Source organism: Enhydra lutris, unplaced genomic scaffold, assembly GCF_002288905.1.
Source record: "Enhydra lutris kenyoni isolate GAN:26980312 unplaced genomic scaffold, ASM228890v2 scaffoldscaffold1, whole genome shotgun sequence".
NCBI lineage: Eukaryota > Metazoa > Chordata > Mammalia > Carnivora > Mustelidae > Enhydra > Enhydra lutris.
This window is the reverse complement of record NW_019154085.1, coordinates 38770423-38798158: the sequence shown is the minus strand read 5'-3', so window position 1 is coordinate 38798158 and position 27736 is coordinate 38770423. Positions and strand designations below refer to the sequence as shown.

Genomic DNA, 27736 nt, shown 5'->3' with positions numbered 1-27736 from the left:
ATTTTCTTGTGCTTCTTGAATGCTGGAAGGAAGTGATCCAAAGCAAATAGATGGAGGCACAGACCTGAGAAGTCCCCTATGCAAAACGTATTGATGGACGTGGGTCCATTAGACAGTAGCTAGTGTGTGCAAAAATATTTGGTCACCCTTGGCCTTGAGTCCCTCTCCAAAACCTCTCATCAATTTGAGAAACAAAATCATTTTGTTTAGCAAATAATCTGAGGTCAACTGCTATCATGTTATCAATCATACGTTCCCTTTGCAGTCTCTGCTCAATGGATAAACCCAATACTCCATTCACTTGCAGAACACAATTCTCATCAAGGACTGCATGTGGTGACCTCATTGCTACTTGCCATGGCTGTGTCTTGGTTGAAGCTACAGTCTCCCCCTGAAAGAACTCCACTTTCTCTTTGTACTCTCAGAATCATTCTTGCACTTTTCTTAATAAATGGCAAAATTTCACCAAAGATAACTTTGAGTTTCAAAGGAGAAGTCTGGACATGTCAAAAGTAAACAATGCTTTTGGTAGTACTTCTATAAGAGAGAGAAAGATGACCAAAAGTTCCCATGTCCCAACCAGTAACTGCTAATTTCAGAACATCGTCTAACAGTTTCTTTTCTTTTAAAAAATCTCCATAAATTTAATAAGAAGGATCTATTTTGCAAATGAAACTACCAGATTAAGGGGCATCTGGGTGTCTCAGATGGTTAAGCAACTGCCTTTGGCTCAAGTCATGATCTCAGAGTCCTGGGATCAAGCCCCATGTCATGTTCCTGGCTCAGCGGTGAGTCTGCTTCTCCCTTTCCCTCTTTCCCTGCCCCCTTCTCCTGTGCTCTCTCTCTCTCTCTCCAATAACTAAATAAAATCTTGGTTTCACTTACTTCTGAAACATAAGGAATAGCATGGAAGACATTAGGAGAAAGGAAAAATGAAGGGAGAGAAATCAGAATGGGAGAGGAACCATGAGAGATTATGGACTATGGGAAACAAATGGAGAGTTTTAGAAGGGAGAAGGGTAGGGGGGATGGGTGACCCTGGTGATGAGTATTAAGGAGGGCACAAATTGCATGGAGCACTGGGTGTTATACACTGGGTATTAAGGAGGGCACAAATTGCACGGAGCACTGGGTATTATACACAAACAATGAACACTACATCAAAAACTAATGCTGTACTGTATGGTGACTAACATAACACAATAAAAAAATAAAATGTTCTATCATTAATAATTAAGTAATTAATTAAAAAAGAAAGGAACTACCAGATTAAATATAAAGGAAGAATAACTTTAGAATTCCTAGAAAATTCTCCTACGCATAATCAATTTATAATTGATTTGAACATTAGTATGTCTACACTATGCATGATTCGAGATCTGCAGGCAGTTGACAAAGTAGGTATAACTCATTTCTCTGTAGTAGCTAACCCAATTACTATAACTCTTTTCTAAAGCCAGATTCTTTTCTTTAATACATTTATGCTCAGCTTTGTTTGATGTCCCATTTGATAAGAATAGGTTACATTATTTACTTGGGAAAGTCAATGGCTCATCTGGACTGTTATTTTCTAGAAATGTACTTAAGTCTCATTGTAGTAGGCAGAAGTCTCAATGTCCACTCAATATTTCCTTCCCTAACCCCAGGGACTGCAAATATCATGAGATGTTACTTTTATTTTTAGGTTATACCTATACCTATATGGCAGAGTTGGTGTTAAGAAAAAGAGATAATTAACATGAGAGATAACCAATGCTGGTGAGGATGTGGAAAAAAGGAAGTTTTGGTGCACTGTTTGTAGGATTGTAATGTGATATAGACACTATGAAGAACAGTATGAGGGTTCCTCAAAAAAACTTAAAAATTAAAACCTCCATATCATCCAGCGATTCCACTTCTGGGTATATATCTGATGGAAACAAAATAAGTGTGTCAAGGAACTATCTGTGTCCCCATGTTCATTTCAGCATTGTTTACAATAGCCAAGACATAGAAACAACCTACATGTCCATCAACAGAAGAATGGATAAGGAAAATGTGGTAGGTAGATACATATATACACAATGGAATACTATTCATCAATTAAAAAAAAAAAGAGGGAAATCCTGCTATTTGCCCTCCCTTACCTGATCCACTTTCTGGTAGTGAGCTCAAGTCTTCCTCAGGTTCTTCTTCATCACACATTTCTAAACAGGCACTGTTACCTTCTGCTGAACAGAATAAAATCCCTTAGAGGATCCAGCATACGACCAATGGAAACAATAGCAGGAAAAACCATCCTGACAATCAAGGTGGCTCAAGTAGCTTCCAGGTGGGAATGTCCCTGACTTCAGACCCTCCTGCCTTTGAGTTCACCTGACCTGGAAGTTAACATGGCTCATGTCCCTGTCACCAGTGGCTGAGAATGGTTCACCCATCTCCCTTCCTTACCATACACCTAATTCCCTCTCTTTTTGACCCTTTTCACTTGGCTTTACACATTTCTTCTGTATGAAGAAGTGAAGAGGAAGGGAATCAGTGGAGGAGGAAAGAGATCGGAAATTTTCCTCCTTGTAGAGAGAAAAACAAAGATTTGGTTAGTGAAATGGAAATTGAAATTGTACTTACCTTCCCCGTCACATAGCAGTTGCCTGGGCACTTCCACTGGTTCTCCTTCACTGATCATCTCGGGAGCTTCAGGATCACAGGACCATGAAGGGAAATAAGGAAATGAGCTGAGCCAGGATGTTCAGAACACAGGTGAGCTGCCCTTTGGGAAAAGGGACATCTGTTCCAAGGACCCCACTTGAGATCCAACTGAGCCCTTCTTCCCCTGACTCCCCTACTCTCTGCTTCTCCATTTCCTTCCCATAGATCTTCCTCCAGAGATTTCCACTTCTGCACTAGAAAAATATTTGTGCATCTTTGATTTTGTGGGCTCCACTCCCCCGACTTCTTCTATTTCTTTACTTTTCTATCTTTTTGTTTCCTCAGTGGTGATCTTAATCATTTCTTTCCTGCTTATTCCTCCTATCTCTCTTCTTCCAGGTCTCTCTAATCCTTAAAACAGGGTCCACCCCTTCTGTCACTGTCTCTCTTGATTTCTTCCCCTTCCAACTGGCATTCTTTACTTGTAAAGTGGAAGTTTTTCTGCTTTAGGCCCTGTTCTGTTCCCCCTGGGACTCTTCTTACATGGGACCACATTGACCTCTGTTAGCTTCACATAGCCACTACCTGCAATGAGATGCTCAGGGCATGGGTCTCTGCTCTTCCTCCTACTTGATCTTAGGGAAAAACAAGTAATCTTCATCTGTGCTTCCATGCCTTTCTCTAAGGAGAAATAACAGCAGTTTCCCTAGCCTAAGTCCTAAAGCCTCACTTGCCAAAGTACTTTGGAGATTGAAAAAAAAAAAAAAAGCACAAAATAATCCAATAACATGATGACAAAAGCTATAATTTGGGTTCAAGAGCCCTTGATCTTTCCTTCTGACAAGAAGATCTCAGAACCACATTTCATCTGAAGCCTACCCAAGTTTATGACAATATAATAATAATATTAAGCACTAGGTATATACTTAATTAACTGTTATTCTTTATAGAAAATAAGAAGTAGCCAGGGGTTAAAATCACAATACTGAGTCCTTCCTATAAATAGACATAAAGAGTGTGAAGGAAAAAAGACACTGTCTTTGCCAGTATTTATCTACCACAACATGAAGAGGGAATACATCTGTTCTAACAATAAGGGCCGTGCTGTTCAGTTCTGAATTTAGCTGCCTGATACCCTGCAGCTCAGGGCTGGCAATCCCTTCCTTACCTTGCCCACATGTTGGTGGGGAACTCAAAGCTTCCTGAGGCTCTTCTTCCTCACGGGTCTCCCAGTAGGCATTGCCATGCTCTGCAGAAAGGAATGAAACCCCTAGTCATCTCAGTACACAACCAGGGGAGATCATCTTGAGAAAACTCACAGTGAAAGCATGGAACACTCGGGAATCTGCTAGGTGGGGCTGTTCCTTTTACAAACCATCTGGTCAATCTCTGGGCTCACCTGGCCTCAGGTTGTCTCACTCCTGTTGCCATCACCAGAGCCTGAGGACCAACCACCATCTTCCTCCCCTTGTGTATACCTAATTCTGTCTCCACTTCTCCTCGTTTCCCATTGTCCCTGCTCATTACTTCTGTCTCTGCCCTTATCTCCTGCTATTAGTGTCTCCAAGTGCTTCTCTTTGTTTGGATGTGTTCCTGTCTCCTTTTCTTCTGTATCTTTTTCTCTTGTGCCTCTGACACTCTTTAGTGTTTTTATTACCTTTCCCTATCTCACTCAGTTTTTTCTTGCTTCCTTTCTTCTAAGTTAGGAGAGGCATCCCTAAAATAGTACTGTATAACCTGATCAGGAGGTGGGATAAGGAACAGACTAGGTCAAGGCAACACCACCATGCACAAGGAAAAGTTGTTCTAAAGCCCACATATAAAAGAAAGATTATAACATTGCACTCACTGAAAATATTTACACTATCATGAGCAATGAGGCAGAAGCAATAGACTGGGGCACCATGGTGAGTGGGAGACACAGAAGACCACAGGAAGGACAACTGATTTAATCCTAAGACAACAAAGATCACCAGGTTTACATTGGAAAGTAATATGATCTGATTGACATCTTGCAAATAACAATCATGCTAAAGTGGAGAAAATGGAGAGAATGGGAACAAGAGGAAATGGTACATTCATGTCCCCTTTAACAAGGGAGCAAACTCTGGAGAAGGAGTTTCTAGTTTCACAGAAGAAGCTGTTAGCATCAGTTTTGGAAGTGTCAGTTCCTGAAAGTCATCTAAATGGAGAGGATCCTGTGATAAATGCCTTCAGGTACACAGAGGGATGATCTTGGGAGACAGGTGTCCCTAGCAGGCATGCACTTGAGACTCATTCTATTACCTGGGAGTAACTGAGACAGCCAAGGAGAGGGTTATTGGTTTCTGAGTATGTTCTGGGCGCCACTTCCTACCTGGGGAGATTAAATCTGAAAACTCACTACCAAGATAGACTCCTTTTTTTGGAAGATGCTCCTGTCTAGACTTGTACTTCAGCTTTACAAGATCCCAACTTCTCCCCTATATGGCACTTTCCACTCCTTATTGATTTTTAAATTATTTTTATATAACTCTTTCTCTACATAGTATCCTTTGTGCTTTCTTCCACGTTATTATTATTTTGATGTTTATTTGCCAAATTATTATATAATCTCTCTAATTTTCATCTTCATACCTCATTTCTCCATTAACTTATATCCTTTCCAGGTTGTCTCTCACTTTCTCCTTTTCTACCTCTGTTTCTCTGAGTCTTTCCCTCTGGATGCCTTAAAATCTCCCTTATTTTATCTATTTTCCTTGTTCTCACAGATGCTTCCTCCTAAACTGACAGAAGTTCTTCCCTTTTCACATGGACCACAATACCAGACAGCCTTCCCTCATAAGCTCTATGCTAACAATCTCCCTAGGGACCTTTTAAAGTGCAAACCTATCACTCATTCACAAAACTTATGTCCATATTGCTGGTACTTATGGAAGTAGGCTGAAAATGATCTCGTTGCTTCAATTGCCATAACCTGCTGTTATTTGGGTTTTTGTGGACATTTAATAAAATGACCCAGGCCCTTCTGCTCTGGTGCCCCAGCCTACCTCTGTTATATCCTGTCTCCCTATGTTCTCCCTGCCTGGAGAACTCAGGAGCTCTGTTCACCATTATTCTTAGTCTCTCTCACAGTTTTGGAAAAAACAAGACAGAAAATGGACACAATCTCACTTGTATGTATGTGAATATGAAGAATAGAATGGTAGGATGGGAGAAAGGCAAGATTTTTTTTCCATGCTGATCAGAAAACAAAAGTTTATTGAGAGAGTTGGGAATTTAAATCAGAATTACCTTGTCCCTCTTCTGCTGGTTGACTGGGCATCTCCTCTAGTTCTCCTTCATTAGTCACTGGGGAAACTCTGGGATCATAGGTCACTGCAGAGAAACAAGGACATGATGGACCATGAGGGTGATGGGAGCAGACCTCATCATGTCCATGCCCCACCAGGATGGGAAAGCAAGCTGCCTGCTCCATGGGGCCCCTTGGAGCCACATTGTCTTGTTCTGCTTTCCGCCATCTTGTTACATCTCCTCTGTCCACTTTTCACTGTCCCACCTGCATTCCTGCCTCCACGCATCTGTTTCCTAACTGTGCATCTCTTCCATTGTCTGGGCTTCTACCCCATCTCTTGTTTTTAGGCCTTAGTTTTGTTTTTGCTTTTCAGTGATAATGTATCTATTTTCTCTTGTTACCCTGTCAAGCTTTCTTACTCTAGATGTCTTCAAGCCCAAGTGGTTGAGTCCATTCCAATGCTCTCTGTCAGTATTTCCCTTTCTCTCCCCACCAACATCAGTTTTTCCCTTATTTTTTTTAAACTCAAGAAAACTTTTATTTTAGGAGGTGAAACAGGCCCAGCCGCAAAAACACTAGAAACAATTCTCTTATACTAAGGTGGAAGACTGATGATTACATTCTATTAGAGCAGAAGGGGCTGTTAAAATACTCTCCTGTCCACAGGCCCTTAAGAATGTTGTCAAACAGTTGAAACATTTGGAAACCCATGTCCAGTTTTTCTTTTTTTCTCTTCTTAAAACTTTTTTATTTACATTCAATAATTAGCATATACTGTATTATTAGTTTCAGTGGTAGAATGTAGTGATTCATCAGTTGCATACATTACCAGTGTTCATTACCATACATACCCAGTGTTCATTACTTCAAGTGCCCTCCTTAATGCCCATCACACAGTTAGACATTTCTCCAAAGAAGACACACAAATGGCCAACAGACTCATGAGCAAATGCTCAACCTCACGCGGCATCAGGGAAATACAAATCAAAACCACAATGAGATACCACCTCACACCAGTCAGAATAGCTAAAATTAACAACTTAGTTTTCCTCTTAATGAAGGTCTTATGTTGGACCCAACTTCTTTGGGAATGTGTGGGACTCCTGGGGCTTCCTCTTCGTGTTCTGACCACAGGACCCCACCTTGACTGCCAGTTGGCTTCCCACAACTGTTCCCTCAGTGACATACCCACTGCTGTCCACTCTGCCTTTTCTGCTTTGCCCTTGCAAAAACAATCTGCATGCCTTTCTGTGCTTTGTTTTCCCATCCACAAAACAGAGGTTATGACAGTTTACATACCTGTGTCTTAAAGTTTTTCAAAGATAAAAGGAAGTCTCCCACAACCCAGTAATCTGATAGAGACTGTCAGAAACTTTGCACACCTGTCTCCCACACTTTGTTCTCTTTCTCATTTTTACCCTTCCCACATGTGTCTGCCTCTTCTGTTTCCACCTCTGTTTCACTCTTGGGATCTCTTGGCACTCCTCTTTATCTTGATTTGTTTCTTTTCCCATGTCTGTTCCCACCTCCTTTTTTTCCCCATCATGCTTCCCTGGTGCTGTGCTTTATTTCTTCTTCCTGACTCTTATCTTGGGGGTCAGAAAAGGCATCTCTGAGATGGTATCTAATATCTACATGATTTCACCAGATTAGTGAGCGAGTGGGCAGGAAAACTGTCCAGGCACAGGGCCAAGCATGTGCCAAAGCTCAGGTGAGAAAGAGTAATCAGATAATTAAAATTACTAAACAAGTTTTATACAAATTTTTGAGGTAATTGCAGGACAGACATGAGGCTGGACCAATGGGGAGGAAAGTGAATTTAATCCTTCTGACAACAGGAAGTTATCAACTTAATGTAGGAGAGTAGAATAGACCAACCTGCATTTTCAGAGTCCTCTAGTTAACCTGGAGAGACTGGGTATGAGGGGAACATGACTGGAAGGAAGATATGAGACTAGAGGCTGTTGCTCTGGTTCCAGAGAGAAGAGACATCTGGCTAGAGTGTTTGTGTTGGGTATGGAGGGGAATGGATGGGCAAGAGACAAGTTCAAGGTATAGCTGACTAATCTCCATGACTGATGGGCTAGGTGAGTTGAGGGAGGGGGATGAGTCACTGATGTCCCCTAAATTTCTGCCTGAGGAATGGAACAATGGTGTTCTGTCCTGAGATAGGGAACACCAGGAAAGGAGGAGATCTGGTATCAAGAAACATGGTATGTGCAATTGGGGGTATCTTGTATTGAGGTTCCTGAAAAACATCCAAATGGAGATGTCCTTCAGGCCCCCTGCACAACTGTATTCAGACCCTGAGATGAGTGAGGTTAGAAAACGAGTCTGGGCCAGACAGGTGTTTGGCGATCATAAGTTATAGATGGGAGCAGACAAAGATGACAGGGGGGAGGCCCACTGCCTCTGAGAATATTACAGGAACCATGTTGATAGCTGGGGACATGATAATTTGAAAACCATGGCTAACATTTTCCACCCTTAGTGGCAAACTTGTTTCTGACGAGTGACTTCTCTCAATTCCTACAATGTCCCAAACTGTCTTCTCTTTCCCTTGTACAGTGTTCATCTCTGCTGAATTTTCACTCATCTCCTTTTTCTTAATGTGTAACTTTTGTTGCCCCTCCTCCACCCTTTCTTTTTCTTAGTGTTTCCTGCCCACCGCACACTGCATTTTTCTCTTAATATCATGTTCTCTACCTATCTAAAGTGATGGAGTTTATCCCCTTTCTTCAGTGTTGTTCCTTTCCCTGCTTCTATCTGTTCTCTCTAGTTCTTAACTTTCTGTTTCTAATTTTTCAACCTAAGAATTAAAACTGAACATTTAAATTTCAGACTTTATTTCATCCACATCCATATTCCTTCCCCATATCACTAATGTTCTGGACTGTGGTCATTGGCAAATGAGCAAGGATCCTTCCCTTTGCCAGGTACATTTTGAAATTCTTTCACATGAGTTCTCTGTGTTGCAATTATTCCCATTATGCCCATGTTCCTGGCATAGCCTCAGGGAAAATAGGTTGGAAATGATCTCCCCTTCTTGATAACACAGTTATATTTAGACTTGATGTCTATTTAAATAGAATTGCCAATCACTTTGGTCCTGTTTCATGGAGTTTCATTTCATGACTCCATCTATATTTTTCACTCTCCTTCTCTTTGTCTATGTTCTATACCCAGGGAAACCCCAACCAGTCTGAGATCATTCTTCACTGCTTGTGTCTCTCAAAGGAAGCAATCAGAAGCTGGGCATAGTTTGTCTATGTGAATATGTCAGGATGGATGGATGGATGGATGGATGGAAGGGGAATAGGGAAGGGATGAAACAAGGTGTCCCTCTACATTGATAGGAAAATAAAGTTTTAATTAGATAACAGGTCATTTAAATTTTAATTACCTTCTTTATCATAAGGTAGTAATCCGGGCATATCTTCTGATTCTCCTCCGTCATCCCTTTGTGGAGCCACACGTTTGCAAGACGCTGAAGAGAGTAACAAGAACATGATAAACAGTTGGTGTGGACTCTGCCTGGATGTGGCCAATACTCAGAGAGCACTGGAGCTTGATGTTCAGAGTACAGGAGAACTGCTCCTTGGGAAGAAAAGTATGTTTGTACCCACTGAGCTTGCTCTGCCTTTTTAGCACCTACTTAGGTCCGAGTTCCCTTCTCTTTCCTTCCCTCTTCTCCCTCCAACCCTGTCTCCACATGTTGCTGCCCCTGCCCCATGAAGCTGTGGGTGTCTTTGTCTATGACTTCTGCCATCTGTTTGCACTTCTCTCTTTTTGTTCCTCCACGAAGTTCATCTCTTTACTTCATTATCTCCCTATTTATTCTCTTACCTCACTTTCTCTCTGCTATACTTAGTATTTCATTAACCCTATGCAATCCCTGGGAAGTAAGTTAAAGATTATCTCTCCCCTCCCAAACCCCAACCTGCTAGAGTTTAGAGTTAATATACATTTAGATAAAATTGGGCCTACTTAGCCAACTCCATTGGTGCTCCCAGTCTACATTCTTATTATTCTGTTCCCTTCATTCTTCACCCTAGAGCCCTTCCATTAAGGTGCTTAGCCTCCTTTCCCCTCTGTCTCCCACACACCTGAGGAAAGCTGAGTCAATGTGTAGATTTGTGTCTGGGGGAAGGAAAGGAAATGTCCCTTGCATACAGACAGGCAAACAAATTTAATGAAGTAACTGGTCATTTAAATCATAATTACCTCTCCCATTGCCTGGTAGCAGTTCGGGCATCTCTTTAAAATCACCTCCATTCGTCCTTTGGAGAGCTTTGTGCTTACAGGAAACTGAAGGGAAATGCAGAAATGACCAACCAGACATGACAATAAGGGAACAGAGCTCGGGAACCTCATGCTGAACTCTGGTGTTCAGCACTCGGATGAGATTCTCCTTAGGAAGGAGGACCTCACCTAAGACCTACCAGAGCCTCCCTCTAGCTCTTCTTCTTCTGTTATCCTTCATATACCTCCTTTCCTTCTCATTGTTCTGTCACCACACACTGTTTCTTCTATACCATGAAAGACTGGACATCTCCATGAATCCCTGGGCTTCCCTCTTTGGCTTTTTCTTATTCGTGGCTCTTCCTTGCTCTCTGTTAGTTTTCCTACTCATGGCTCAGTTTTTCTTTCTAGATCTCTTGCCTCCCACATGGTAAGTCCCAATCCTGCCAGCTCTTTCTGCCTTTCCTTGTTCTCACTACTGAAATATATTTGTTAGGATGAGGGCCTTCTTACACTGGGCCCTGATCCACTGGCCTAAGTACCTGAACACTTTCTGGGTTCCCCCATGTGAACTCTGCCCTGGTGATCCTGGCCACCTTGACTGTCAGCCCCACATGACAATCACCATAGTCCTTCCAACTTGTGTAACTACTTTGACCTGGTAAAAGACCCTTATACACTGCAGTGCTCCTATTTCTTTATCTATAAAATAGGAAGAAGCCATAGTTTGTCTCCCTAAATGCTTAAGTTTGTGAAGATGAAATTATATCTTATTTGCCAAAATTCTTTGAAAATCACAGTAACATAATAAAAACTATTTGACAAAAATTTTAATTTACGGTGGAGAGCCGTTGATCTGAAGGACTATGTTTCTTCTGGGCTTTTTCCAGTATTAGGCACAAAATAATAACATTATCAATAAATAGCATAATGCTTAGTTTTTATTCTCTGGAGAAGCTAAAGGGTCCGTGGGTATAAATCCAAGTTTTTACTATGAATAAGAATGAAAGACATCCCCCTTCTTCAGCAAATCTCTCTCCGAATGTGTATTTGGGAACATTCATGTGATTCATGGGATTCCAGAACACCCTGGATTTTTTCACTGTGGAGTGTGCTCAGGGTAAAATGCATCAGGAAACACCAGCTTGAAACTCAGCCGCCTGACACCCTGCAGCCGAACACTGGCAACCTCCCCACTTCTTTGCTGGGCCCACGCCTTGGTGGGGAGCATAAGGCTTCCTGAGGCTCTTCTTCATCACTAGTCCCCCAACAGGCCTCACTATCCTCAGCAGAAAGGACTCTCAAAAGGAAATCTCACCAATATCTCAATTTATGGCCAAGGGAAAATCACAGCAAGAAAATAAGAAAAACCAAGAAACCCTGAGAAACTGAAATGCCCCATTCCACAAGACAACCTGACCTGAGGTTATGTTCGCTTCAGTAGCTTTCACTAGAGGCTGAGAATAATTCACCCATCATGGGAAAATATTCCTCTTCTTACTTACACATCATCCTTTTTCTATTCTTCCCTTTTCCAATTCTGTAAATCTAATCACTCCCTGCCTCAGTTTCTGCTGTTGTCTCTTGGAGCTTCTCTTTCTCTTGGTGTGTTTCTCTCTTGTTCTCTGTTCCTGCAACTTTCCCCCTTGTTTTCCCCTGATACTGCTCCTCCTCTCCTACCATTTGTCTCTCAGTTGTTCCTGCCTAGCTTTCTCTAAGGACAGGCCTCTCCAAGATGGCTTGTGTTAAGTAGGACTTAACCAGAATGGAGGAAGTTACGCCAAGGGCAGTGGAACAGAAAAACAGTTCTAAACAAGGCACATGAAAAAACTCAGATGTGAAGGAGATATTTAACAATTAAAATCATTGGGGAAGAAAGTTTCTTCTATTTTTCTATTTTCTTCTATTTTTTTACTTATTTTTTTTAATTTTTTTTTAAAGATTTTATTTATTTATTTGACAGCCAGAAATCACAAGCAGGCAGAAAGGTAGGCAGAGAGAGAGGGGAAAGCAGGCTCCCTGCTGAGCAGAGAGCCAATGTGGGGCTCCATCCCAGGACCCTGAGATCATGACCTGAGCTGAAGGCAGAGGCTTTAACCCACTGAGCCACCCAGGCGCCCCAATTTTCTTCTATTTTTTTTAAAAGATTTTATTTATTTATTTGACACAGAGAGAGAGAGAGATCACAAGTAGGTGGAGAGGCAGGCAGAGGGTGGGGGCGGGGTACAGGCTCCCTGCTGAGCAGAGAGCTGGATGCGGGGCTCCATCCCAGGACCCTGAGATCAGGACCTGAGCTGAAGGCAGAGGCTAGAGGCTTAACCCACTGAGCCACTCAGTTTCTTCTATTTTGAAGTAATAGTGTAGCAGGCAGGTGATGAGGCTGGAGAGATAGGCAGATGGCTCATTGTGGGGCAACGCTGGACCCCACTGAGAGAAACTTTTATTTAATTCTTGATGTATTAGGAAGTAGGAAATACTTCTTATTATTCCTAAGTAGGAAAATAATACAATCTAATTTTTATTTTCAAATGTCCCATTCAGTTGAAGGGCAAATAATGCACTTAATGGCAATAAGTTTGGAGGGAGGAGGGAGGCAGAAGCCTGCCTCTGAGAACCACGATAGTTGACAGAGACATGGATTAGAGACCCGGCTCTGGGCACTGGACAGATGGACAGGTGGGAGATATTCTGAAGGAGAACTGACCATGTTGGAAGAGTGACAAGTATGTAATTGAGGGCCAGAGAGTCATGGGCCACTGCTAGGTTTCCAACTTGAAAAAAACACAGGTGAACAGCAGTCTATCACTGAGGGACAGAATACTGAGGAGTTAGATCCAGCTTGAGCAAGGAAGAATGAACAATGCTCTCAGTTCAGGGTGTGCCAAGGTTAAGGCTCTTGAAAGAATGCCAGTGTTGGTATCTATCCGACCCCTGGCTTTCAGGTCCATGGATAAATGAGCTCTGAAGATGACCTGGGGTGGAGATTTGGTTTTGGGAATCACTGAAATATTCAGGGAGAGGCCTATCGCAATCTGACATTTTGTAAGTGCCACTTTGATAATTAGGGACAGTTAGATCTGGAAACTCAGAGCTAATGTCAGCCCCTGTGCCCAAAGGTGCTTCTATCCCATGCCCTGGCCCCCAAACCTGCACCATCCCAACCTGTTCCTCTCCTTCTTGTCCCCTATTTATCAGCCCTCTAGTTTCCATCTATTCTATTTCTCTCCATAGGTGTCTTTGCACTTCCCCAGCTTTCCCCATGTTCTAGTATTTATTTTCCACTCCATATTGCTCTTACTGTAGATTTTTCTCTCAATTTTTATCTCTAATCCTTGAGCCATTTTTCAGTTAAATAAACTCTCTGCTACATCTCCCACTTCCTCCCTGCCTATCACTGTTTCTCCCACTTTACCTTGAGCTTCTATCTCTCCATGCACTGAAATCCTCCTGATTAACTCTCTCATCATCTCCAGCACTCAAGGCTTTGACTACAGTACCAGGGGCCTCCCACTGGCCAGCTCCAGGGGACCAGTCTCCCACATGGACCGCACATGGATGCTACCTCCAAATTCCTTTCAATGGTCTCTGAAGTTAACTGAAAATTATCCCCCTTCCCCACCCTCGAGGGTAAGAATGTATGTTCCTTTTAGAAAACTGGATCCATTTGTGTGATTTGTCCTGTTACCCTAGCTACCTTTTCCTCGTTTTCCTTCTATATTCTCCGTCAAAGAGTACTCTCTCTACTGAAGAGCTCAGATTTATTTTTCTCGTGGTGTCTGTTACATCTGTGGGTAGGTAAGTTCAGGTAGAAAGAGGGACTAGCAGAAGCCTGGGATCAGAGACAAAATGCAGGTTTTGCTTCCACAAAGATAAGAAAACAAAGATTTAATGCAGAATTGTAAGTTGAATGATAGTTACCTTGCCCCTCATTAGACAGTAAGCTGGAGGTCTCTTCCAGTGCTCTGACATTATTAATTTGGGGAAGTGAGTGTTCACAGGACTCTGAAAAGGGGACAAGAATATGGCAGGACTCAGACAGTGACCAGAAAAGATATCTCTGTGTGCTGAAGCTGAACTCTGATGTTCAAGCTCCAAGGACCCCACCTGGGGCTCACCAAAGCCTTGCTCACCTCTTTCCCATTGTGATGCACCTAACTGAAATGTAAAACAACTGTGTCTCCAATGCAGCCGTGGCACTTACTGGCCATTTTCAACACCTGGAACATTTCCACCAGGCCAGAGAGTTCCCATGTGCTGATTTCAAGTCTGTTTCCAACTACTGTAAGCGACCACTCTTCTAATTTTTTTCACCTTCAGTTAAGTCCTTTCTTTCTGGAAATGTGCTCATGTCCTGATGCTCACATAAATAGGGTCACACAGCATATACTCTTGTGATTGGCTTCTTTTGCTCAATGTACATCGGACTCTTGAACAACACTCACAACAACTTTATTTTAGATATATAGATTTCCATATTGGTAGTTTCAATTTACACACTAGAACACAGAATGTAAGTCGCCGGAGTAAGCAAGAGGTAGAGCCCAATGTGAAGCCGGGCAGTGAGGACTCAACAAGTTTACCCTTAACTGGTGTATAGAAGAGGATTCGAGCCTAGATTGGTCATGTGACCTTGCACAAATCACTAACTATCCTCATGTCTCTGTTTCTTCCCCTGGAAAGTGGGACTAACAAAACCTTATCATAGGGTTGTAATGAGGAGTACTTGTGAAGGGATAGTTGTGTCAGAGTAACTTAGCAAGAAATCATAATTTTCTGTATTAATGCCATAAGCATTATAATTTGAGAAAGGTTGGCGTTGCTACTGTTGTCACTGTTAAGTGATTATTGTCCTTTATTCTCTTTCCCCCCTTACACTTTCTTTTTCCTCTCTCTCTCTCTCTCTCTCTCTCGCTCTTTAAGTAGGGAACTCACATCCTTGAGATCAAGACCTGAGCTGAGCTCAAAAGTCAGATGCTTAATGGACTGAACCACCCCAGAGTCCCTCTTTTTCTTCTGCACAGCATCACTCCTTCCATATTCTCTTCTGCACACAATTATTACTCTCTCTCCCTCTCTTTTCTCTTATTATGGGAAGCATTTACAGCGGTTTCTTGGCTTTCTCTTTGGGTCTGCCTCCTGGTGCCAAATCTTACCCCTTCCCAGATCCACTGAATTCTTAATTCCCACTAAATTGCGTCTCCTGGTCACAGTAAGATCTGCTCTTGTGCATTCCTGTTATACCTTCTGAGTGGTCCTATCTGCCTGGCAACATTTTTGAATTCCACACCTGGTTGGTTAGTTAGGATCCCATACAAGCCATCACTGGCCTGGCTTTCCCTTCCCCCACCATCTCCTTTTACACTCCTCCCCAGGGGGCACTCTCCACCCAGGAGCTTGGCCCCCTGATCTCTGCTACCTTTCCTCTCAGCAGATGAGAGAACAAGTCTCTGTGAAGTCACACATACCTAACTGGTGGGGTACTTGTAAGTGGAACATTTCCTTTGTCTCTCCTTCATCAATGGCTTCATAATGGAATTTGTCATAAATCACTGGGAAGAGGAAGAAAAGGCAGTTAGAGACTTCTGGCGGTGACCAACTACACACCTGGCTCACCCCTGACTCCAGCAGTTCAGCGGGAGCCTTCCAGCTCTCGGGGAACCCTGGGCTTCAGCGGGTCTCATGGGATGAGAGACTGATGTTATTGTACATCTCACAAGGTTTAAGAGAAGATGGGCAGTGGAAAAGTTGTAAATAGTTCAATGAACTATTTAGAACAAGGAAAGCTAATTTAAAATAGATTTTATATATACATATATATGTATATATATATATATATATATATATATATATGTATGTATTTTGTAAATTCTACATGCAACTAGGAATAGAGAAGAAGCAGAGGGATTTCACCAGGAGAAAAGTAATGTTTAAAGAGAAATAGACCTATATAAAAAAAGAGAGCCCCAATATCTTTTAAGGATGGAGGTTTTAAAGGAAAGAAACAAAGAAGCAAAGAAACAAGAGAAAGATAAAGAGGAAAGAAAGAAGGAAGAAAGGGAGGGAAGGAGGGAGAGAAGGGGGAAGGGAGAGAAGGATAGAGGGAGGAACAACCGAAGGGAGGGAAGGACAGAGGGAGAAGGGGGATCTTAGATCAGGGAAGGAGGATGATCTTGTTACAAAGTAAACTAACAGTGAAGAGGAACTAGCATTTTCCTGGGGTGGGGTGGGTGGGGAGAGATACAGGGAACAACAACAAAAAGACACTCTATTAGGCACAAACAGTTTGAAAGATACAACTGAAGGTGAATATCACAGCTGTACCAGGGTCCCAGGAAATGGCAACAAGAAGTGCAGGAAAGCAGCCTAGGGCACCCTGCTTCACAGCTGCGTCTAAAGGCAACTCAATCAAAGATAGATGGAAAAGCAAGACTCACAAAACATGAGAAAAGAAATCCAAGAAATAGAGAAAGACACCAGCCAAGAAAGATGACAGGAGCACAACTCCTGGAAGCAGCCCCCACTGAAGGGTGAGGGCAGTAAGGTTGGGGGAAAGACAGAAAGGCTCAATTCGCACAAGAGATGCTTCTGCAATCCCCAGGACACATTGACTTCTTGTCCAGGCAAACTCCAGAGGAGGACATGAGGATAAATGCTGTGTAAGTCAGAGGTCTTGGGAACACAGGGGGCACCCCACGTGCATGTATGTGTCTCTCTGCAGGTTGAACAACCATCCTACCAGCTTCTTGGCTTTGGACCTTGACCCATGGCTCCCTTGAACAGTAGGGTCTAGGAGGCGCCAGCAGCAACCTCCTGGTGGGTGTACAGGGGCGCGGTAAGCCTCAGCATGGGGAGCCCCAGAAACTAACATATGTGATGTGGGTGCTGGTGTCCAAGGAAGGGGATCCCCACAGACCATGGAGAGGATTAGAGCCTCTGAGATGTGGGCAGTAACAATAACTGCCATTCCTTCATACCCATGAGCTTGGGCCATCCTAGTTCTACATATTAAACTGACTTAAAATTTAAGATTGGTATTTGATTTCCTTTATTCCTTTTTTGACTTGGATATACCATAACGTGGAAATATAGATTTTCTTTTAATCAAGGTTTGGTTTTCACAAGCCAGCATGTCCCAGTCTGTACATTGACTTCTTTCACTTTTTCTCTGCTTAAAAATCCTTCATTACCTCCTTTTTTCCCAGATAGTAAACTTCAAATTTCTCGGCACTGGGAATCAGACCCTCAAAAATCCCCAGCAACTTCCCTTCCCAGAATTAGCTTCCAAACATTCTCTCCGGGGCTGTATTTTCAGCCACAGTCTTCTGCCAGCCCACTGGTCCTTTCCCAGCTGCCGCTCCCCAGTCCTCTCTAGTGACTTCTCTGCTATTTGTCTGCAGAAGTAAGTTGGCAACAACTGCACCAAATGACACATTTTCTAAGACAAAGAAAACCTTTGAATATTTGAACATGACTACAGGTAACAGAGAAGCTTCCTCCCCTTTCCTACAAAAGCACATCATTCATGCCTTCCCCCCTAAAAAAAGTAGAGGTTCAAATCCTACATTTCTCAGCACCAAATTCAGGTCCTGGCTGAGCAATCATTGGTGGAGTTACTTGGCTAAAGGTCTGTCACCCCCACTGGCTTTAAGTTCCATGAGGACATGGATCATGTGCATTTTCTTCACCACTGTCCGTGCCTGCTATGGAGCAGTCGCTCAATAAAACGACTGTCAAATATTAATGAAGATTGAGTGAATGAATTAGTATGAATGGGCTTGAATCCCCCAAAGTTGTTGAAAGCTGTAATTACCATTTTGGAAGCTTCTGCAGATCTCAAGTAAGTCAGGATAGGCCTTTAGGTTAGGGTTGCTGAACAGTGCATCCAGAACTGTCTTGTCAAACGTCTTCTCCAGTTCACTGAGCACATGATAGACCACTTTTTCCACTGGGACCTGATTCCAATAAGCTTCTTCAAAATTCTTAAAAATATTGAACAGAGAATTATGTAGATATGGATTTGCAGGCTGTAGAAGATGCAGATTGTAGCCCAGATCACCTGTTCTCCTGTGAAATGTTAGAATGTCACACATGTTTGGATGACTTCTTAAATAACCATCACAAAAATAGACCCTTATTTGAACGTCTCTGACACTGATGCACACTTGAGGGAGGAATTTTGAAGAATAAAGGTGGCTTCAAAGTTGAATGATTGTGGAGGCTTCAAGAGCCTGACTAGAATGCTTTAAGAGTGGTAATGACTGGTAATGAGAGGCCATTCTGTTGACGGGACAGTAACCACTGCCCTCCCACCAGGACTGACCTGCCCTGAAGGGCTCCAGGAATTCAGGTAGCCACTCTCCCCTGCAATGAACGTGGCCAAAGGGCAAAGAAAATTCATAAAGACAAAGAGAAGACTTGTCCTCAGTGTCCCCAGGAAGACCCATTATTACCCTTCACCTGTGTCCTAGGGCTCCAGAAATTTCTGAAGAGCAAGAAATGATTTTGACTGAGAGCGTAAGCATTTGCCTCTGGATTTATCCTAACGTGACCCAGCTTACCTGTGAGTTTCAATCATTTTGGGTTCAGATGTGTCAAATAAGAGGGCTTTGTAATGAAACATTGCCCAGTTCATTTATTTGCTTTTGGTTCCTGTTACTCGATTGTATAAATGTACCTAAGATGCACTGTAGCTTTGTAACATCTCCAGTCCTAATCCAGCTCCATCTCCACCACCATGCCCTTCTCCCCACATTTCCTACAGAAGAAGGAATGTTTTCTGTGTTGCTGTTTCTCCTGTCACCTCTTAACTTACAGGATGGTGGTGGTCCCCACCCACAGAAGACCCTTGGGCCTGTTCATTGCACCCTGCAGTCTGGCAGAACATTGGTGGAGCTGGGTATCATAAGAAAAGTCTCCTCACTTACTTGGAACTTTTGCTCAGAGATAAAGCCACGGTCTCGGAGGCCCATAAGGAGAGGAAATGGCTTATTTATTGCACTTGCAATCTCCACCTTATTCTCTTTGAAGAACCTAAAAATAAACTCAGCCTGCTCTTCTGGGGTTTGGTCTTCTAGGTTCTGGTTCCCTGTGGATATCCTAAGAAACAAAAGACACATTACGAATTGAGTTCCAAGAGGCCTGTGGTGAGTGGAAGATTTTAGACATGAAAGACAATCATGGGAGAGCCAATGTGTATCCAATAGTGTTCTTGTGGGAGGACCAGAATAAATGGAATTTGTTTACTGACAGAGTAATCAAGGATGCAGTAGAAGAAGACATTTCACTTAAGAAAGACTTGTATGTGGCAATGAAAGAGTTCACCCGTGATAATCAAAACTACTGAGAAAGACTTTACCTGAATCTTCTAAAGAAAACATTGAATTTAAAAATGTTAACATCTTTACGGGAATTGATATGATACTGTGATAGCGAATTTTAGGTGTCAACTTGGAGGGGGTTTGGGGAAGAGAATAACATTTAAATTGGTAGATTTCGAGTAAGCAGGCCGTCTGTAATGTGGGCCTCATCCAATCAGGCAAAGGCCCAGATAGAACCAAAAAACTGACCTTGCCATGAAGGCCCAGATAGAACAAAAAGACTGAAGAAATTCACCAACAGACCACTTTCGGACCAGAAGTACACCATCAGCTCTGATGGGACTCCAGCCTACCAGCTCCATGGCAGATTTTGGAATTGCCAGGATCCATGTTCATGTGAGCTGATTCCTTTTATTTTTTAAGATTTTATTTATTTATTTGAAAGAGAGAAAAAGAGAGTCCATAAGCAGGGAGTAGAGGGAGAAGCAGGCTCCCTGCTGAGCAGGGAGTCTGATGCAGGGCTCAATCCCAGGACCCTGGGATCATGACCAGAGCCAAAGGCAGATGCCTAACTGGCTGAGCCATCGAGGCACCCCACAAGCTAATTCTTTATAATAAATCTCTTTTACACATGTGCACATACACACACACACAAACACACACACACACATTTTGTTTTTTCTGTTTCTCTGGAGAACCCTGACTAATATACACTGTTGTTGTTGTTGTTGTTGTTTTTAAGATTTTATTTATTTATTTGACAGAGATCACAAGTAGGCAGAGAGGCAGGCAGAGAGAGAGAGAGAGAGAGAGAATGGAAGAAGCAGGCTCCCTGCCAAACAGAGAGCCCGATGCGGGGCTCAATCCCAGGACTCCAGGACCATGACCCGAGTGGAAGGCAGAGGCTTCAACCCACCGAGCCACCCAGCCATCCCATATACACTGTTTTTAAAAGAAGTTCATAGACAAAAAAAAAAAAAAAAAAAACTAAGATAATATTACAGAACATAGCATTGAACAGCAAGGTGTTTTTTCTTTAAACAAGGTATGCCTGATTTGTTTGCCTTTTTCCATGTATCATTATATTTATAATGTGTCCATATTGATATTTTTAAGTCAAATCAGTGCATTTTAATTGCTGTGTAATAATATTTTACATAAATATAGACAACATTTTCCTAATAATCCTTTACTGGTAAATGTTTAGGCCTATTCCGATTTTTTGTTCTTATGAGCAGTATTTTTGTGAACATCCCTGTTTAGATCTCCTTATGTGCACATAACAAGAATTCCTTTAGCTTATGTACCTAGAAGTTAGTTGTACAGTAATTGGGTATACCACCTTCAAACTTTTAAGTTGCTAAGTTCTTTTTCAAAGTGATTGATTAGTTTACAGTCTTGCCAGAATTTCATAAGAGTTTTTCTTTAGACCTTTGTAGACACTAAGTATTGTCATACTTCAAAACTTCAATCATGATGGCTGTAAGGCCAACTTAATTTTGTTTTCGTCTACATCAGGAAGTATTTTCTGCAGTTAAAAGAACACATGCAGGAAGTAGCAGGCTGAGACGACATCAGGTAGCAGGAGATCAGCTAGATAGCTTATCAAACCATTCTGAACACCTACAAATCCAACAGGAGATCAAAGACAAGAAGAGCAACAATTCTAGAAACAAAATAGACCACTTTCTGAAAGGTGGGACCAGCAGAGAAGTGAATCCAAAGCGATGGGAAGATAGACCACGGGGAAAGGGCCCAGCTCCCGGCAAACGGAAGAGCAACAGAGCACAAAATCAGAACTTTGAAAGTCTGCTCCACTGAGGGACATCGCTCCTGAGGCTAAACCGGGGTGAAGCCCACGCGGGGACATGTGGCCTCAGGTCCCGCGGGGTCACAGAAGGATTGGGGCTGTCTGAGTGTCGCAGAACTCACAGGTATTAGAGCAGGGAAGCCAGCCACAGAGACAGAGCCGAGGAGTGAGCTCTCAACTCAGGGTTACCTTGAACCGTAATCCATGGCACAGGCCACTGCTCTGTGAGTGGGGTCCCTACAAGATCCGGGGAAACACCCCCTGGAAGAGCTCAGGGATCTGCAGTGTTCGGAGACTCTAGGCAAAGCTGCATGCCAGAGATAGAGATGCTTGGTCACAGGCTTGGTGAGCTTGGAGCGCGGCCGGGGGCCAGGGAGACAGGAGTAATTGAGCACTTTTCTCTGAGTCTACACTGAGAAGTGGGGCCCTGAGCTCTCGGCTCCTCCGGGCTGGAGATTGGGAGGCTGCCATTTTCATTCCCGTCCTCCGGAACTCTACAGAAAGCGTTCAGGGAACAAAAGCTCCCAAAAGGGAACCTAGCGGATTACTTAACCTGGCCCCTGGTAAGGGCGGTGCAATTCCACCTCAGGCAAAGACACTTCAGAATCACTACAACAGGCCCATCCCCCAGAAGATCAATGAGAAATCCAGCCAAGACCAAGTTCACTTACCAAGGAGAAGAGCGGAATTCCAGAGAAGGAGAAAGCAAAGCATGGAATTCATGACTTTCTCCCCATGATTCTTTAGACTTGCAAAGTTAGTTAATTTTTTAAACTTTATTTTTTTTCTTCTGCTAAATTTTTTTTAACTTTTACCCTTTCCTCTTTTAACATTTTAAACTAGTTTATCTTAACAATATCTTTCATTTAAAAAATAACCTTTTTTGAACCTTCATTATTATAGTCATATTTTATCCTTCATTGTATCTAATTCTATTTTTTGTATACACATAGGGTTTTTTCTTCTAAAAAATTTGGGGTACAACTTCTTCTAATAGATCAAAATACACCCTAAATCTAACACCAGGCTTGTTCGTCTCCAGCCTGAGCAAATTCTCTCCACCTTCTTTTTCATTATTCTCCCAACCAACTTACCTTATCAATTCCTTTTTTAGAAATTAAAAAAAAATTTTTTTTTCATCTTTATAGTCATATTCCATCCCTTCATTGTGTTTACCCTTACATACGTCTTTCATTCTTTTAAAAATTTTGGGAGGTAGTTTCTTCTAAGAGACCAAAATACTCCCCAAATTAAGTGGGTGACCCTGTTCTAGTCACCAGTCTAATATATACATATTTTTTCTTTTTTATATTTTTTCTTTATTTGTTTTCTTTTTAAAATTTTTTTTTTCTGAACTTCTTTTTACCTGCTTCCCCACCCCCGCCACAATTTGGGGTCTCTTCTGATTTGGTTAAAGCACATTTTCCTGGAGTCTTTGCCACCCTTTTAGTATTTTATTTACTTCTTTATATATTCTTATCTGGACAAAATGACAAGATGGAAAAACTCACCACAAGAAAAAGAACAAGAGGTAGTACCGAAGGCTAGGGACCTAATCAATATGGACATGGGTAATATGTCAGATCTAGAGTTCAGAATGACAATTCTCAAGGTTCTAGCTGGACTCGAAAAAGGCATGGAAGATATTAGAGAAACTCCTGTCCAGAGAAATAAAAGCCCTTTCTGGAGAAATAAAAGAACTAAAATCTAACCAAGTTGAAATCAAAAAAGCTATTAATGAGGTACAATTTAAAAATGGAGGCTCTCACTGCTAGGATAAATGAGGCAGAAGAAAGAATTAGTGATATAGAAGACCAAATGACAGAGAATAAAGAAGCTGAGCAAAAGAGAGACAAACAACTACCGGACCACAGGGGAGAATTCGAGAGATAAGTGATACCATAAGACGAAACAACATTAGAATAATTGGGATTCCAGAAGAAGAAGAAAGAGAGAGGGGAGCAGAAGGTATATTGGAGAGAATTATTGTAGAGGATTTCCCTAATATGGCAAAGGGAACAAGCATCAAAATCCAGGAGGTTCAGAGAACCCCCCTCAAAATCAATAAGAATAGGTCCACACCCTGTCATCTAATAGTAAAATTTACAAGTCTTAGCGACAAAGAGAAAATCCTGAAAGCAGCCTGGGACAAGAGGTCTGTAACATACAATGGTAAAAATATTAGATTGGCAACTGACTTATCCACAGAGACCTGGTAGGCCAGAAAGAGCTGGCATGATATATTCAGAGCACTAAACGAGAAAAACATGCAGCCAAGAATACTATATCCAGCTAGGCTATCATTGAAAATAAATGGAGAGATTAAAAGCTTGCAGGAGAAACAAAAACTGAAAGAATTTGCAAACACCAAACTAGCGCTACAGGAAATATTGAAAGGGGTCCTCTAAGCAAAGAGACACCCTAAATGTAGTAGACCAGAAAAGAAGAGAGACAATATACAGTAACAGTCACCTTACAGGCAATATAATGGCACTAAATTCATACCTCTCAATAGTTACCCTGAATGTAAATGGGCTAAATGACCCAATCAAAAGACACAGGGTATCAGAATGTTTAAAAAAAAACAAAACCCATCAATATTCTGCCTACAAGAAACTCATTTTAGACGTGAAGACAACTCCAGATTTAAAGTGAGGGGGTGGAAAACAATTTACCATGCTAATGGACATCAAAAGAAAGCCAGGGTGGCAATCCTTATATCAGATCAATTAGATTTTAAGCCAAAGACTATAATAAGAGATGAGGAAGGACACTGCATTATACTCAAAGGGTCTGTCCAACAAGAAGATCTAACAATTTTAAATATCTGTGCCCCTAACATGGGAGCAGCCAACTATATAAACCAATTAAATAACAAAATCAAAGAAACACATCAACAATAATACAATAATAGTAGGGGAATTTAACACTCCCCTCACTGAAATGGACAGATCATCCAAGCAAAAGATCAACAAGGAAATAAAGGCCTTAAATGACACACTGGACCAGATGGACATCACAGTTATATTCAGAACATTCCATCCCAAAGCAACAGAATACACATTCTTCTCTAGTGCACATGGAACATTCTCCAGAATAGATCACATCCTGGGTCCTAAATCAGGCCTCAACTGGTATCAAAAGATTGGGATCATTCCCTGCATATTTTCAGACCACAATGCTCTGAAGCTAGAACTCAACCACAAGAGGAAATTTGGAAAGAACCCAAATACATGGAGAGTAAACAACATCCTCCTAAAGAATGAATGAGTCAACCAGGAAATTAAAGAAGAATTGAAAAAATTCATGGAAACAAATAATAATGAAAACACAATGGTTCAAAATCTGTGGGACACAGCAAAGGCAGTCCTGAGAGGAAAATATATATAGTGGTACAAGCCTTTCTCAAGAAACAAGAAAGTTCTCAAATACACAACCTAACCCTACACCTAAAGGAGCTGGAGAAAGAACAACAAAGAAAGCCTAAACCCAGCAGGAGAAGAGAAATCATAAAGATCAGAGCAGAAATCAATGAAATAAAAACCAAAAAAAACAATAGAACAAATCAACGAAACCAGGAGCTGGTTCTTTGAAAGAATTAATAAGATTGATAAACCCCTGGCCAGACTTATCAAAAAGAAAAGAGAAAGCACCCAAATAAATGAAATCATGAATGAAAGAGGAGAGATCACAACCAACACCAAAGAAATACAAATAATTATAAGAACATATTATGAGCAACTCTATGCCAACAAATTTGACAATCTGGAAGAGATGGATGCATTCCTAGAGACATATAAACTACCACAACTGAACCAGGAAGAAATAGAAAACCTGAACAGACCCATAACCAGTAAGGAGATTGAAACAGTCATCAAAAACCTCCAAACAAACAAAAGCCCAGGGCCAGACGGCTTCCCAGGGGAATTCTACCAAACCTTTTTTTTTTAAGATTTTATTTATTTATTTGTCAGAGAGAGAGAGCGAGAGAGAGCAAGCACAGGCAGACAGAATGGCAGGCAGAGGCAGAGGGAGAAGCAGGCTCCCTGATGAGCAAGGAGCCTGATGTGGGACTCGATCCCAGGACGCTGGGATCATGACCTGAGCCGAAGGCAGCTGCTTAACCAACTGAGCCACCCAGGCGTCCCTCTACCAAACATTTAAAGAAGCACTAATTCCTATTCTTCTGAATACTGTTCCAAAAAATAGAAATAGAAGGAAAACTTCCAAACTCATTTTATGAGGCCAGCATCACCTTGATCCCAAAACCAAACAAGGATCCCATCAAAAAAAGAGAATTACAGACCAATATCCTTAATGAACACAGATACAAAAATTCTCACCAAAATACTAGCCAATAGAATTCAACAGTACTTAAAAGGATTATTCACCATGACCAAGTGGGATTTATTCCAGGGCTGCCAAGTTTGGTTCAACATCTGCAAATCAAACAATGTGATACAACACATTAATAAAAGAAAGAACAAGAACCATATGATACTCTCAATAGATGCTGAAAAAGCATTTGACAAAGTACAGCATCCCTTCCTGATCAGAACTCTTCAAAGTGTAGGGATAGAGGGCACATACCTCAATATTATCAAAGCCATCTATGACAAACCCACCGCAAATATCATTCTCAATGGAGAAAAACTGAAAGCTTTTCCGCTAAGGTCAGGAACACGGCAGGGATGTCCATTATCACCACTGCTATTCAACATAGTACTAGAAGTCCTAGCCTCAGCAATCAGACAACAAAAATAAATTAAAGGCATCCAAATTGGCAAAGAAGTCAAATTATCACTCTTTGCAGATGATATGATACGATATGTGGAAAACCCAAAAGACTCCACTCCAAAACTGCTAGAACTTGTACAGGAATTTAGTAAAGTGTCAGGATATAAAATCAATGCACAGAAATCAGTTGCATTTCTCTACACCAACAACAAGACAGAAGAAAGAGAAATTAAGGAGTCAATCCAATGTACAATTGCACCCAAAACAATAAGATACCTAGGAATAAACCTAACCAAAGAGGCTAAGAAACTATACTCAGAAAACTATAAAGTATTCATGAAAGAAATTGAGGAAGACACAAAGAAATGGAAAAATGTTCCATGCTCCTGGATTGGAAGAACAAATATTGTGAAAATGTCTATGCTACCTAAAGCAATCCCTATCAAATTTAATACAATCCCTATCAAAATCCCACCCATTTTTTTCAAAGAAATGGAACAAATAATCCTAAAATTTATATGGAACCAGAAAACACCCCAAATAGCCAAAGGAATATTGAAAAAGAAAGCCAAAGTTGGTGGCATCACAATTCCGGACTTCAAGCTCTATTACAAAGCTGTCATCATCAAGAAAGCATGGTACTGGCACAAAAACAGACACATAGATCAATGGAACAGAATAGAGAGCCCAGAAATAGATCCTCAACTCTATGGTCAACTCTTCTTTGACAAAGCAGGAAAGAATATCCAATGGAAAAAAGACAGCCTCTTCAATAAATTGTGTTGGGAAAATTGGATGGCCACATGCATAAAAATGAAATTGGACCATTTCCTTACACCACACACGAAAATAGACTCAAAATGGATGAAGGACCTCAATGTGAGAAAGGAATCCATCAAAGTCCTTGAGGAGAACACAGGCAGCAACCTCTTCAACCTCAGCCGCAGCAACGTTTTCCTAGGAACATCGCCAAAGGCAAGGGAAGCAAGGGCAAAATGAACTATTGGGATTTCATCAAGATCAAAAGCTTTTGCACAGCAAAGGAAACAGTTAAAAAACCAAAAGACAACTGACAGAATGGAGAAGATATTTGCAAACGACATATCAGCTAAAGGGCTAGTGTCCAAAATCTATAAAGAACTTAGCAAACTCAACACCCAAAGAACAAATAATCCAATCAAGAAATGGGCAGAAGACATGAACAGACATTTCTGCAAAGAAGACATCCAGATGGTGAACAGGCACATGAAAAAGTGCTTCACATCACTCGGCCTCAGGGAAATACAAATCAAAAGCACAATGAGATACCTCCTCGCACCAGTCAGAATGGCTAAAATTAACAAGTCAGGAAATGACAGATAGATGCTGGCGAGGATGCAGAGAAAGGGGAACCCTCCTACACTGTTGGTGGGAATGCAAGCTGGTGCAACCATTCTGGAAAACAGCATGGAGGTTCCTCAAAAAGTTGAAAATAGAGCTACCTTACAACCCAGCAATTGCACTACTGGGTATTTACCCTAAAGATACAAACATAGTGATCTGAAGGGGCACGTGCGCCGGAATGTTTATAGCAGCAATGTCCACAATAGCCAAACTATGGAAAGAACCTAGACATCCATCAACAGATGAATGGATAAAGAAAATGTGGTATATATACACAATGGAATACTATGCAGCCATCAGAAGAAATGAAATCTTGCCACTTGCGATGATGTGGATGGAATCAGA

General features: G+C 41.7%; 1 protein-coding gene across 5 annotated transcripts in view; it reads right to left on the bottom strand.

Moving 5' to 3' along the window:
• LOC111146010 (SP140 nuclear body protein) overlaps nt 1–27736 on the bottom strand; it is a 72649-nt gene that overhangs the window by 32754 nt on the left and 12159 nt on the right. For 4 of the 5 annotated variants that reach the window (XM_022501411.1, XM_022501712.1, XM_022501564.1 and 1 more), the window contains exons 4-13: nt 19069–19240; nt 17955–18123; nt 15610–15693; nt 14063–14146; nt 10127–10210; nt 9306–9389; nt 5902–5985; nt 3797–3877; nt 2608–2673; nt 2127–2210 (exon numbers count right to left, since the gene is read on the bottom strand). In XM_022501411.1, coding sequence (XP_022357119.1) covers nt 2127–2210; nt 2608–2673; nt 3797–3877; nt 5902–5985; nt 9306–9389; nt 10127–10210; nt 14063–14146; nt 15610–15693; nt 17955–18123; nt 19069–19240 — 992 coding nt within the window. The remainder of the gene's footprint in view (nt 1–2126; nt 2211–2607; nt 2674–3796; nt 3878–5901; nt 5986–9305; nt 9390–10126; nt 10211–14062; nt 14147–15609; nt 15694–17954; nt 18124–19068; nt 19241–27736) is intronic. The other variant, XM_022501482.1, reaches the window with a different exon arrangement.